The sequence below is a fragment of the Anas acuta genome, chromosome Z, assembly GCF_963932015.1.
Source record: "Anas acuta chromosome Z, bAnaAcu1.1, whole genome shotgun sequence".
NCBI lineage: Eukaryota > Metazoa > Chordata > Aves > Anseriformes > Anatidae > Anas > Anas acuta.
This window is the reverse complement of record NC_089017.1, coordinates 74,716,307-74,730,767: the sequence shown is the minus strand read 5'-3', so window position 1 is coordinate 74,730,767 and position 14,461 is coordinate 74,716,307. Positions and strand designations below refer to the sequence as shown.

General features: G+C 35.8%; 1 protein-coding gene across 2 annotated transcripts in view; it reads right to left on the bottom strand.

Annotated features, from left to right (window-relative positions):
- Nucleotides 1-14,461, bottom strand: part of ADGRV1 (adhesion G protein-coupled receptor V1) — a 285,031-nt gene that overhangs the window by 228,828 nt on the left and 41,742 nt on the right. For both annotated transcript variants that reach the window (XM_068666972.1, XM_068666973.1), the window contains 8 exons: nucleotides 13,068-13,194; nucleotides 10,730-10,947; nucleotides 8,746-9,489; nucleotides 7,280-7,653; nucleotides 5,234-5,410; nucleotides 2,484-2,664; nucleotides 1,664-1,866; nucleotides 877-1,006 (listed from right to left, as the gene is read on the bottom strand). In XM_068666972.1, the coding sequence (XP_068523073.1) occupies nucleotides 877-1,006; nucleotides 1,664-1,866; nucleotides 2,484-2,664; nucleotides 5,234-5,410; nucleotides 7,280-7,653; nucleotides 8,746-9,489; nucleotides 10,730-10,947; nucleotides 13,068-13,194 (2,154 nt within the window). The remainder of the gene's footprint in view (nucleotides 1-876; nucleotides 1,007-1,663; nucleotides 1,867-2,483; nucleotides 2,665-5,233; nucleotides 5,411-7,279; nucleotides 7,654-8,745; nucleotides 9,490-10,729; nucleotides 10,948-13,067; nucleotides 13,195-14,461) is intronic.

The window sequence follows — 14,461 nt, the reverse complement described above, 5'->3', positions numbered from 1 at the left end:
GGGACCACACTCGCAATTTCTGAATTGTTTAAAAAAATAACATCAGTTTTTAAAAAAATCAATTTATAGCTGTCAGTGTTTCTAATTACTTTTTCCTCCAACAAGCTTTACAATCTCCTTTAAAATTTTTGTCAAATGGAAAAAAAAAAGTCTGTAAGGTATTCAGGGGTTTACGTGGCAGCACCACTATGCTTTGCCATCCCTTCAGACTAGTCCTTCAAACCAATAATTTTTTCAAGTGTTTGTCTTGTTCTTACAGTTATCTACGAGCTACCTCTGCAGCTACTGCTCAGCAAACTCCCTATGGCCCTCAGCATCCACAGCCTATTACTGCTGTAATCCATTTTAACCTATGTATTGTGGTTCCTCTGATTTTGCTCATGTGGAAGAAAAACGGAACAAAACAAACAAAAAACAAAACAAATTAAAACAAAACAAAACAAAACAAACACTTTGACTGTTTAGCCTTAAATATTTTATAAATATTCAACATTTTTGAAATGCAATGTATTGCTAATATATTTTTGCATTATTTTAGTCCTTATTACCAACCATGAAGTTATATAAAGTGAAAAGCAGCAATTGCCTTTAGATGACCTAACAGATGGCAGTAATACACTTCCCTAATACATGGTAATAATATACTTGCTATGGGATCTGGTTGTTTCCACCAAGGATTACGAAGAGAACTGAGGAACAGTTCTTCCCTAAGACAAAAGACAGCTGTATGGAGGAAAGGGAAGTATGGGGGGGGGGATGTAGAGGTGCTTTTTGTTTGTTTTCAGAAATAACATAGAAAATAATGCTAAGGCAAGATTTTTATGAATGAGTAAAGGTCATGAAAATACAACTAAGGGACTGATATATGTGCCTTACCTCCTCCCTCTGGGTTCAACAGCTCCACTTTAAATGTTTTTTCTAATTCAGGAATAGTATTATCAGTGATGTTAACAGTAATGTACTTGTATCTTTCTCCTGGCTGAAATTCCAGTGTACCCACAACAGCCTGCAATATAAGAGCTCTTCATATTTTTGTTCAAGTCTAATGTTTCCATCCATACAAAAAAAAGAAACAGAACCTTCATTTTGTCTTTTTCAAAACATCTACTTTTCCTCACTTAAGCTTTAAAAAAAATCTGACGAATCTGTTTTACAAAAAAAAAAAAAAAAAAAGACGTCTAAATTGACATACTGGTGAGCATCTGCATGCATGTATATTTTTCTTATTTTTCTGCACAAATTATCAGTTGGACAAGCAAATGCAGATACATGCAGGTTATTTTGCTAGGCATATACAAATCCCAGTATGTACAAATGTACAAGCATAATGTTAACCTGTACATGCACTTGAATAATATGGTCTGTAACAACAGCAAAACTCACATATTGCTACACTGAAAATTCTGTTAAGAAAAAAAAAAGTTCAAAACCAGAGGGTTTTCCTAGACAATACAACTTACTGCAGAGAAAAGAATGGAGAAGTCAAATAACAATGCATATTTTTAAGTGAATATTACATATTCATTTGCCACATCATGTTGTAAAGTAGTCTTTCTGTGAAAGAATCATAGCTGGGCTAGAGTAGTCAAACTGAAGGCTATCTCCATGATAAATAACTCCAATTAATTCCAAAACAATTACACCACCTTGGCAATTGCCATACCTCATAATCTATGGGACTGAAAGCTGTGACTGGCACTGTTCTGTATTCCACCAGAACTGTTCCAAGAAGGCCTTGTGCACGAACTACGAGTAATCTGATGTGTCCAACTTCTTCTTTAATAGTAATATGAGGCACAGAAGAGGCTGGAAGAATCATTTTATCACCTGGCTGAGGAGGTGGCCCCACAGAGAACTGGAGCAGACCTGAAAGACAGTAATTACTACTTATATGGCTTTTCGTAAGAAATTTTAAAGATGATAAACAATTTAAATAAATTATTGATAATGTATCTTGTGATGGTTCTGAAATTAAAAACCACTTATACCAGTATACCCTTAAGCCTCAATCACATTATTTCCAGAGATGTGCTATGTGCCTTACCCTCTCTCACTGATATTCCTGTCAGTCTTGATACAGGCACAGCACAATAATAAAATCTTCTCTTCCCAGAAGAGCCTCACAGGCCATGATTTTGTGTATTTACTGGTACAAGAAACATGGAGAAACGACTGTCACTGTCAGAATTCTCATTTGATGAAAAATTTGGACGGGATAAACTACATGCAGATCCTTTATTTGCCCTCACAAATGAATCATAGGTTGTTTGGTCGGGGAAGATTTGAGGCCAATTTGTAAAATTATCAAAGAAAAGTAACTCAGCATTCATTCATGTATATAAACAATGAATTAATTCAAGTTAGATAAAATGGAATATATGAGATTGCTTCCTCAACTATTATGACCAAGCAAAGTTTTTATCTGACTAGAAACAACTACACAATAATATGAAACAAGGCTGTGTAATTCCCATCATCGTTACCGTATGGGTGATCACTGGCTTTGATGCTGATATCAGTAGTTTCCTTTTCTGGATCTATACTTGCTCCACTGGTAGGAGTTGAACCTAGTTTCCCATCTCCAGACACTGCAGAGACTAATGTCACACGGAAATATTCATTTAGCTCCGGAATGTCATCATCAATAACATGCAAATTTAACACCTAGAGAAGGACCAAATCATGGAGAAATCAAACCATGCAACATGAAACACTGCGAGTTTTGTGAACCTGCCTATCTCACTGAATTCTTTGATTAGTCAGTCAGCTGTATCTGCTGTATAGTTCTGAAAGTAAAGAACAATATTTTTGCTCTCCACATAATTTCAATTAAATTCTAAGATAACATTTTACGTCTAGAATATGCTTTCCAAAAACAATGTTTCCAAGCTACTGGAAATGGAAGGCATATTTTCTGAATCATTTCAAACTACATAAATAAATGATGATAAATACTTGTTTGGTTGGTTTTGTATATCTTCACAAAAGCAGAGTTTAATTTCCATGTATTGAACACGAAATATCTGATAAATTTAAAAATATTTTAGAAATCATGCTTATGAAGAGACATTACAGTGATTAATCCAATTTAGAGAGCAAATAAATTGAGCTTATTATACCACCTGACACTTCAAATTGCGGATCATACCATTTATTAACACAACCTTGCTCTAAACACGCTAACATATTCACTTCAGAAAATTCTATCTTTCTTTATGTCGTGATACAGTTAGACAAACATATAGAATAAAAACATTTAAGTAGCTGATCATATTTAGAGGCATGGTAATGAGTAGATTATAAATGTCAGTTGAAAGTCCTGTAGGATATCCCACCTGAAGAGCAGCTTGCTACCAGTCTGTTTCATGCAGAGCCATGCATATTAGCTCCTCTGTGTGTAGGCAGTCATTGGACCAGTAAGCTGTGGAGCAAGAGGCTACACCAGCCATTGTCTGCCATTAGATAGAGTAATGTGGGCCTTGCCTATGCTGCCAAAGCTTTGGAAATTTCTGCTATATATGATTGTATGAAATGCAGTAATATAATTTCACAGAGAAATAAAGGTGAATGAACAAACTATTATAACACGAACAAACTATTTTCAGCTACCACATGCTTTTGCCAGTCATTAGATTATCCAGATTCACAGTTCTAGTGAAGTCACTGGGATTCCTGCAAATGGCTTCAGTAGATTTCAGTCTGCATCTACCATACAACCATTTCAGCTGGAAGGGGCCTTAAAGACCATCTAATTCCACCCACCTGCCATCAGCAGGGACACACCCCAGCAGCCCAGGCTGCCCCCAGCCCCATCCAGCCTGGCCTTGGGCACTGCCAGGGATGGGGCAGCCACAGCTCCTCTGGGCAGCCTGGGCCTGGGCCTCACTGCCCCCTGAGGGAAGAATTTCCTCCTTATATTCGAATCCCCTCCCTCGCCCTGCTGCCCACACTGTTGTTGGTGCAGCCCAGGGTACGGGTGGCTTTCTTGGCTGCCAGCATGCATTGCTGGCTCATATGAAGCTTCTCGTCAACCACCACCCCCAGGTCCTTTCCCCCACAGCTGCTCTCAATGCTTTCTTTGCCCAACCTGTGTTTGTGCTTGGGATTGCCCTGGCCCAGATGCTGAGGTCGGGACAACCCAACCCTGTCCCTAAGGAAGTTGTTCCAGTAGTTGTAAAAAATTTCAAGCCAAAACTCTCTCCCAGTCTTAGTACTCTTTGCCATCTGTCTTCTCCTGTGGTTCCTTTAGAAGAGAGAGCCTCTGTCAACTCCACAGCTGCCCTTTAGGTTCTGTAATAATGGGATCAAAGTCCCCTTTTTTTTCTAAAGGGTGAAAAGATCTAACCCCTTGAGTCTTTCCGTAGAGGACAGGCTCTTTGGTCATCTTTCTGGACCTTCAATCTTCCCACATCATTTTTTAATTGTGGGCCTCTGTAGCTTTGAATTCCTACTCTTCAGTTATCCTGGTATTTCATAACACTTTTAGAAAGCTTTCTCAGAAGCAGCTGAAGCTTTCTTTATGCATCAGTTCTCTTTCTCTCCCCCTACTCAGATATGCAATTCTGATTATCAATTTCAGGTGTCTCTAAGGCCAGAATATTGAATAATTTCCTTATGTTCCAGTTGCTTGCACATTTTATGCAGAGGAATAGATTGAAGCAGACAGTAATCATTTCGGGGAGACTCAAAACAGCTATTGTTACAAGAACACCTTTAATCTCCTGTTTCTGATTTTGAATTTAAAAGGAGACAGAACCTGGACAGCCTTGAGTGCAAGAACAGCAATGAATCTTACTATTGTCTATTTAATTGTTGTGGACATAAATTTGAGTTACAACACTCAGATCAAACCTGATTATTTTCCAATTTCGAAAGTACATGGACTATCTACACTTTTAAAAGTATACGTACACACACACATAAATACAGTTAATATTTTTTATGTATATGTACATATATCTAATATGTACATGCACACGGTGACTTTTGAACTGAGGTATGCACAGAGCTACAAATAACACTTTCTTGTCAGGGATGAAAAAAAAAAAAAGGAAAGAAAGAAAATATAAGTATATAACAAAAAAAATAGCAAAATAAAAAAAAAATAATAATAACAAAAGCCATGTGAAGTAAACACTCTCTAGTATGAAAACCAGCCAAGCACCCCCAGAAGGTATTTTCCAGGAGGTTTGTAAAGGACAGGATGAATAATTAATAGGAAGGTAGGGTTTACCTCTGATCTCTGCCAAGGAAGGAATGTGATAGTGCCACTGCTATTAGAAAAATCGGTAACAGAGTAATTAATGCCAATGGAATCAACCTGTGAGATAATGTACTTTATATACACATAGTCTAGGGCTCCCCTTGTACGCTCCACAACACAGGATATAGTGGAACCTTCATCAGCAGTCTGGAAGAAAGCAAAAATTTGGAACATTTATTACTGTCAAAGTAAATCAAGGCAATTTCATTAGATAACATGAAAATATTTAATGCCAGAAATATTTAATGTCAAAATATTTAATGCCATTTTTCAAGTAAAAAAGTGCTGTCATGTTACTTTCAGCTCTTTTGGAGTGTTAGGAAACTGAAACTGACCTTGATGCCAATCAGAACAATCCTAGTGGAATTTACAACAGAGTCTGATGCCTCCCTGAGGACTACTAAAGTAACAAATAACAACATTACACTGCAGTTTTTCTTGAACACAACCCCTTTCCTAAAACCATGTGCCAGAAACAGAATCAATATGCTTGAAATGTACCTGTCAAAAGCAACTGAAACTATTGCTTTATATTAATGTCAATATTGTAATTTTCCTTAGCAATTATTTAAAGAAGGATTTGGATCAGCACTTTCCCTAACCAGACACAGTATAGATAGAAATAAACTATACCATCATCATTCAGAAAAACAGATTTTTCTGTTCTACCGTCCTCCTTACAATTCTGTATCTTCACAGATAACATGACTTCTGCAGCAACAGCTTCACATCTCTGGAACGAAGCTTGAATTGGTACTGTCCTTCTATTTTATAAAATAATATTCATAGAATTAACATAGAAAATAATTTTATCTAGAAGTTACTGGAAAAGTTAAAGCTATCTTATGTATTAGATAAATTTCAGGGCTGCTTTGTAATAGATACTGCGTGTGACTTCAGCTGCCTAGTAGACAGATATGCACAGATAAACTCCTGGTAAAAAAATGCTGTGTTCCTGCATCACTGCTAAGAGCTCTAATACTTCCCTGGTGAAATGGACATAAGATAGGTGCAAAACAATTAACATGCCATATAAATTTTTAATTTTTCTTCATGGTTGGCTGATGATCTGTGGCATCACAGTGTATCAGAGGCACTTGAACCTGAAGGAATCTAGTATCATAGCATATGGTAGGCACATAAAAAGCAAACTGAACCAAACTGAAAACTAGTTATCACTCAGGCAAGATAGTTATTTTAAAAACATCATAAGCACTTTGATTAAAAACGAATGTAATTAAAGCTTGTAAGAGTTCCCAAATGAAAACTATACTGGATTTTTTTTTTCTACAAAATAATCCAATACCAATAGAGATAGCTATCATGTTATGCCCCCTTATAATTGATTAAAGAAGTAAAGAATGATTTATGTTTATTTCAAGCCTCCTCAAAAAGTAGCAAGTGTACACTCTGCATATGGAATGGATACCACTGAAATAAGATTACATCTGTTAAAACTAAAACAACAAAAACACAACACTACTAAATCAACCGATTAAGATCAAACATATGTAAATTATAACTTAGTTTATGACAGCAAATGAAGGTGGAAAAATCCATAACACTGTCATTGCATGATCTCTAGCAAAATTATCTCAAACACATCATGTGACACAGAAAACTAAAATAAAAATCTTCTCAATAATCCATTCTCCAAAAAAAAAAAAAAAGAGAATTAAATCTTACTTTTAACTGGTAACTCAGTATCAAATGTAACAGAAGTGAAGGAAAAATATTCTTCTAGAAAAAAAATTAAGTCTTAGCCTTCAGTTTATATAGTAAACTAAATTTTCTTAACAAAACCATTTTTATTTTTATTTTTGAAACTATACAGTAAATCCCAGTGGAACTAAGGTTGTGTTAACAGAACATATGCATCTCCAAATCCTAGGAAAACTTTGCTTAACCACAAGAGCAAACACTGCAAAATCAAGGCTTTGTTCAGGTCACTTGGTCCTGCCATTTAGCTTTCTGTGCCTGAAATGTCACCTACAATTTCCATTATGACTACCTTACCTCAGGGATACATGCTCCAGTGAAGCCAAATAAACCATTAGCATTATCACTTTTCTGTATCCTTAATCTTGCTGTGGTGTTTTCTTGTGAAATTCGAGCTCCACCACGCACAGAAATGAGCTTTAGTATGAATAATTCTTCTCCTTCTTCCTCCTTGTCATCCTTTGCAGACACTATGAATGATTTATTGGTCTCTCCTTGACGATACTCCAAATACCCAGAGACAGGGTGGACATCACTTTTTGCAGGAGTTGCATGAAGTTCATAGATCTCTGCTCGTGTCAACTTACGCTCATAAAGCCTTACATCCTGCATTAACCCTGTGTACCTACTGCTGCCATTGATTCCTGCTCCAATTCTTACTATTCCTGGACCTGAGAAGGAAATGATAATATTTTCTCATGTTATTGTATTTATATGAAATAGTCAGCAGTTGACTACCTGTTTTTCTTAAAAAGCAATGGTAAACTGTTCATTGTCCCTGGATTAGGAATCATATTGATCTTGAGATCCAAAATCAGGAGGATCAGGAGCCTCATCTCAGTGTAACAGGTAAGTCCTCACAGGCCAAACAATTCCATCCTATGCTGTCCAAGTTTTTCATCCTGTTAGTTCTAGCCTCATATTCATTCCTACTCTATCCTGTTCTGTACCATGCTATGCTATTCTCTTGTGCTAAAACACACACATCAGCTGTTTTCAGTTGCTTTTCAGAAAACAAAAGAAAACAAACAAACAAGCAAACAAAAGCTGTGCTCTTCAGTGTATTGTCATACATGTGTCACTGAGTGGCAGTGCTAGAGATGAGCAACCACAGGAACTGATAAAAGTCCCAGGGCACAAAGTGGAGGATGCTTAGAAAAACTGGGCTGCTATGCACACCACTGTGTATTACCCAACATTTAATGGAGAGAGATGGCATACTTGCCTAACTATAGTGTTATCCCCAGACAGAGCATATGCCATCTCCACTAATAAAGAAAATTTACAGCACAGAAAATTTACAGCACAGACATATCCTTCTAGCAATAAAAGCATTATTGCATTTCACATATATTTGTTCTAGAAACCAAGGGGAAAAAAAAAAAAAAAAAAACACACCTATCTCAGCTCAGCTACAGTACTGCAAGTGTGATGGAAATTACTAACTGCAGAAGTACTATTCTTTGTACAAATGGAAAAATTGATTTCTTAAACTTCAACCTGGAATTTTAAAAGCAGAAATAAAATAGTGCATCATACAATTAATAGTCCTCTATTTTCACTCAACTTTGCAGCAGTTTGAATTTTTTGGAACTTTCACACGTAATTCCCATAGGCTTTCTGAAAATCCTCAAAGAATTCTTATCCATTCCTTTCAATTAACTTGACAGATATAATCATTTCAGTGTATTGCTTCCACCTTTGAAGTGGCTAGACTATGCATTTCAGAGCTTTATATACGGAGAAAAATAGTGAAGGCTCACCATCAAGAATCGCTTCTCCTTTTAGACTCTTCATTCCTCCCAGAACTTGAATTCCATCAATGTAAAATTCAATTATACTTTCATCCAGAGTAATCAGAAGGTGAAGCCAAGTATTCTCATCCAGGTATTTCATGACTGATGTTTTAGCCATATATGTCATATTGGACCCTAATGCTGTATAATGAAGCACTACAGAAACATGAGAATCATTTGTCTGAATTTTCACAGCGTAATATAAAGTCCCGTTATCATCATCCTTTTCAATGATATAGCCATCTGTACTGACATTAGGAATTAGCCACGCTGAAAATGTAAAATTGGTTACTGCATTATTTCCATTGTAGGGGTATTCGGGACCGATAATGCCAAATGCATCCTCTTTTCCACTGAAATACAGAGCGTCTGTTCCACTGTGATGGCGCCTCATGTGGGGCTGTGATTGTACTGAGCTTGGGAATGATCCAAGCAACAAGAAATCTACCATTGATGGCAGTCCAGCTTGGAAGGTACTAGACAGTATTTCCCAACCTAGTCGGACAACACCAAAGGTGCCTTGCTGTCTCCAGATGGTGAAGTCCGTAATATAGGAAAGGTCATCTTCAGAAAGAGTATCTTCCACTATCTCTCTCTCTTGGCTCTCTGGATCTATAACAAACACTCCGAAAGGGTCATCATTGAAAGGGATCATGACAGTTACAGTAAGACTGGTTTCAGATAACTGACCACCGGGACCTGGAGAGCCACCTATGTAATAGAAGTTAGAGTAAAAGTTAATGATTAAACAACATGATGAGAAAAAAAGTTTCAAAGTACTTTTTTTTTTTTTTTTTTTTTAATAAAACAAGTTTCTAAAAAGACTCAAATCTTCCTTTAAGATCCCCTGGACTTATAGCAAATGAACTAACTTGAAAATGACATAGTTTAATTGTATTATCCTTAAAACACTGTGCTGATGTGATTTCAGTAGAAAACAAACCCGCATGCTATTTTTCAGCTGCAAAAAACACAGATGTCTTTCAGGTAAAACATGACAAGGTCCATCATTTCTTAATTAGCCAATGAGGTAGGTTACCTTTGATTCGTTTGATAAGCGTGGGGGCCAAATTCAATTAAAATTCAATAATTTGTATTACTCTAAGACTTACAGGAATACAGAATGGCAAAATCTTGCCTGTTGCCTCTGATACAGAAATACATTACACCTTGCAAAAACAGTAACCAATTGTGTATTAAAACTGTTGCCCAGTCCTAGTGTTAGTCATCTATCTTTGCACAGTAATAATTCATGATATGAAGATCATGTTGTGAATGCAGAATCTCTGTGTTCAAAGTGAACAGTGATCTACCTATTTTAAGCAGGAAATCTTTCGTACATCCGTATGGACTTCACTTATAGGAAAGGCCAATGCACATTTGCACTTGCATCAGGGAACAGAAGACCAAGAATAGCACTAAAGTGGAATTAATCCAGATTAGGAAATGTGTCAGTAGCAATTTAAAGTTGTAATTTAAGTCATGTGAAGTGGTAACTACAAGTATTTTACCTCCTCTAGGGAAATAAACAAAAAAAAAGCAACCTCTATTATGGGAGACACACATAACCTTTAAGAACTTTGTTATTTCTTTGTTAGTATCTTTGTTTTATATTTTGTGCATGGAGAGCTATGTATCTGAAATTCAGATCTCTTGGTTTTTGAAATGAAACTTCTGAACTTTAAGAAGTTTCATTTCAAAAACCAAGAGGTATCCCTTTTAAAGTTCAGATCACCAAAATGTGTTTTAACAGTAATTTGGGAACTAACTCTCCCTATATATGGAAATCAAGATTAAATAAAAAATAAAACCTAAAACCTTACCAGAAAAGTATAGGGTATCAAGACATGATTCAAAGTAATGCTCTTTCCAGTGTTGGTTTCTTTTTGATTGATTAAGCATAACTCTTTTCTACCAGATATGAAGGAAATGGTGGTATGGAAGACAATACCTGAAGCATTCACCAACTTTAGAGTGTAAAATTCATTGAATTCAGGAATTCTATCTGAAATGGCACGTAGTGTTATTGGCTTCGATCTTTCACCATCCATGAAGCACACAGTCCCATAAGTTTCATAGAATTCTTCTCCTGGCCTCAGCGCAGAGTTATTATCAAACAACTGCCAGGTCAAAGAAACATTGCCGAAGTGTCCTCTGTGTCTCAAAATCCTGTTCAGTGACACAGAAATAATGAGAGTCCTCATGAGAGGCATGTATCAGCATTCAGTAGAAAAGGAAAATGTGGAGACCTCTTTTACTCTAATCTTCCTTACAGTAAGAAGTAATATACTATGTAGTTAAGAGGTAATATACTGTGTAAGAAGTAAAATACTAATAATATACTACATTGTTCGACGAAGTCTTCCTCTTAAAGGCAACTACTTCTGCAGTACAATTCTACTCCCAGAATATGTACTTTAGGGAATAGAAGTAGCATATGCAGATCCATGCAAAATACTACTGTGAAGCTACACATCACTGTGTCTTGTGATTCTAAGTTATAAAGATAAATATGAATGTAAAATAGTTCAGGAAGTTAACATTAAAAATTGATATACTTGAACACCCTTAGACAGGAAAGAGAATCATCTACATTTAACCACAAACGTTTCTCCTTCCAGTCATCAAGTCTACTTAAACTTTTTCTTACAGTTGTATTAAATTAGAATTATATTCTACGGCTTTCAGAAATCTACTGTTTTTTGTGATTAAGAATGTAGTAAATGAAAATGATTTTTTTTTTTGGTAGCTATCTGCTAACACAATTTCACTAATTTCAAAAAGGCACTACAAATAGAAAGTGACACATACAGTGCCTTTATTAAGAGTGCGCTTTACATTCAGGAAGTTTGCTTCTGTCAGTTTGCATGGTGACATAAAGTGCCATACGTATAGATTATATCAGGTTGAAGAATTAGTTCAGCTAAACTAGTCCAGCCACAGCAACACATTTATGTTGTTTCTGCTTCCAAAGGTTTTTCTTTTGTGGCGTTTTGTGTGCTCTATCCCAGCTGTGTAGCACTGCTGCACTAACTCCAATTACCTCATTAAAACCTCTGTGTTTTTGGTGGTTTGGTTACATGCTACATTGACCACTTTTTTGTATGCTACACAACTGTCAAAGAAGTGCCAGTATGGAAGAGACAGATCCCTAGTAAATATATTTTATCCATGATGACTGAGCAGGTTCCTCAAATGTTGGAGATCTTGGTATCCTATAATTCCATAAAGCACCTGTATATAAGCATGTTTACATCAAATCACTATTCTTAACACCACCAAATCCACAGAAATTATCCTACAGATTAGACTATACAGGACAAAATAAAACAACAAAGCCCAAAACAATGAATGACACAACAACATATACACAATGAACTTAATATCCTCATTTCTTGAGACTATTCATTTTTCAGGTGTATTAACACAGACATAAATAACCAATTCACAGCCATAAACATCTGTTCCAAGGCTTTAAAACAAACAAAAAATAATAAAGCATGATTTTTTAAATGCATGACAAACCTCTTCCCTAACTATTTGCACTATCATTTTATTGTGACCTAACTTCTCTTTACAGCCCATCTCAAGATTTCTTAATGAAAAATCATTTTTTCATCCATTTAAAATCCCATAGTAAATTTATGAAATGAATTTAACAAGATGAGATGCCAAGTGCATTCAGTTTTTAACCCTGCTCATTCTTGAATATATCACGGTGGCACAAAGGAAAATACTTTCAAAGGTCAGACTAATGAAGAGTGTCACATCTGGACTTTAAGTATAGATTTCAATCTGTAATTAACAGATAAAAGTACAAAAAAAAAAAATACAAAAACAGAAAGACAGAATATAGTAGTTTGCAGTTGAAAATTTCAAAGATGGGTACAAAAAGCCACCTAGTACCACACAGTCTTAATTGGCTACTGGTTGAGTGGTTTTTTTTTTGTTTGTTTGTTTTTTATTATTATTTTTATTATCCTTCTGTCAGCCTAGGTTCTATTCTCCTCAATCTACAGGTTCCTGAGACTACCACAGAACATCAATACTGAAGTCTTATTTAGTTACATTTCAACATGAGTTTCTGTGCACTTTTTAATATTTACTGTCTACTCTATAGTATTACAGGTGATGTCTTCCACACATTACAAATCATTTAATCCAAAATTTTCTATAGTGCACTTCTATCAATGCACACTTGTGCATTTGATCTAATCAAAGTGCTGTTTATAAAGTACCACATACACCGTTCCAAAAGAATGCAAAGATATTGTTTAAAAGTTACTTACCAAAAAATGTTACTTTTGCCTTCTTCAACAGGCTTCTCTAAAGGTTCCAAAGAGAAAATTCCATTAGGATCATCATTTGCTTCAATAATAACTGTTGCCATTCCAGCCTTAAAGATAACTGTGTCCCCTAAAAAGAGGGTAATTATTTTATTAAAATTGGAATCAGAAATGTAGGCAACTCTAAATCCAGTTATGTTTTCTACTTACTTCAATTGATTTTATACAAAGAAAAGGACAAAGTCAGTGAAAAACAGTATTTGAGGTATTCAGTGGGAGGCAAATCAGTGTAAAAGTATTTAAGTAGTGTAGCATCCAGAGAGCAACACATAAGATTTTCAGGAAAAATAACATAAACTGAGAAGATGTGATTTTTACTACACATTTTGCTTGCATGTAGTTGTTATGTGAGGAAGATAAGATGAATATAGAGGTATAGAATAAAAGAGTAAGGTATTCAGAGACCCCACACCTTCTTTAGACCTAGAGGAAAAGTATTGTCTTTAAACTAAATACAAGCTATGAGCAATGTCTAAGAGTTTATTCACACCCATATCAAAGAATATCTAAAAGGAAGAAACATAAGATTCTTATGCAATAGATAGGAAGCTAGCAGGATTTCAGTGTGCATATTAGTACAGGTAAATATTAAAGGATGTTAACTCCATTCCATTGTCTGTAGAAGAACATAATGTTTCCACACCCACCCCATTTTTTATCTTCTTTGAAAGTGCCAGACTAAATTTTGTTCCACGTTAAACAATGTGCTTATTCCTCTAACTTCATATACCTCTATTTGTATTTTCTCTCAGGAACAACAGTCCCAACACAATTTTCGGAACAGTCAAGGCCACTGTATGTAACCAATCATAGATAGAAAACCAACTTTTGCTTTCAGGAAATATGTATAGAAATATTATGTATTCTTAGTGATTCTAGAATGGCTGTAAAACAATATGATACTCATTTTAGAGGAAAAGGGAGACTACGGATACCCATTCCCCATGTGCTAGGAGAAAAGCCATGGTATGTTCCCAATGGGGTAGTATTGGGAGCTACCAGTAGATCCTGAAGCAAGTTATTAACATAGAAAGAGACCACAAAAGAGAAAACTTATGAAGGAAGAAAAATGGTTTTGTCTAATCCTTTCCCTAGTCTGATATTTTATAAGAGACCTTGGCACTACAGTGAATACCAGCTGACCTTGGGAAATAGCTTAGCTGCCTTATACTCAAATTACTGCTTTCTCTGTCAGCCTCTGGCTGCCTGCTACCATTGTTCAGGGAAGGATTCAACCCAAGATCAATGTTGCCTTGTGAGAAACTCACAGGCCAGCCACAGGGTGTCCACTGTAGTGTGACCTCAATCACTTTAGTCTTATTGACTGCTAAAGACTA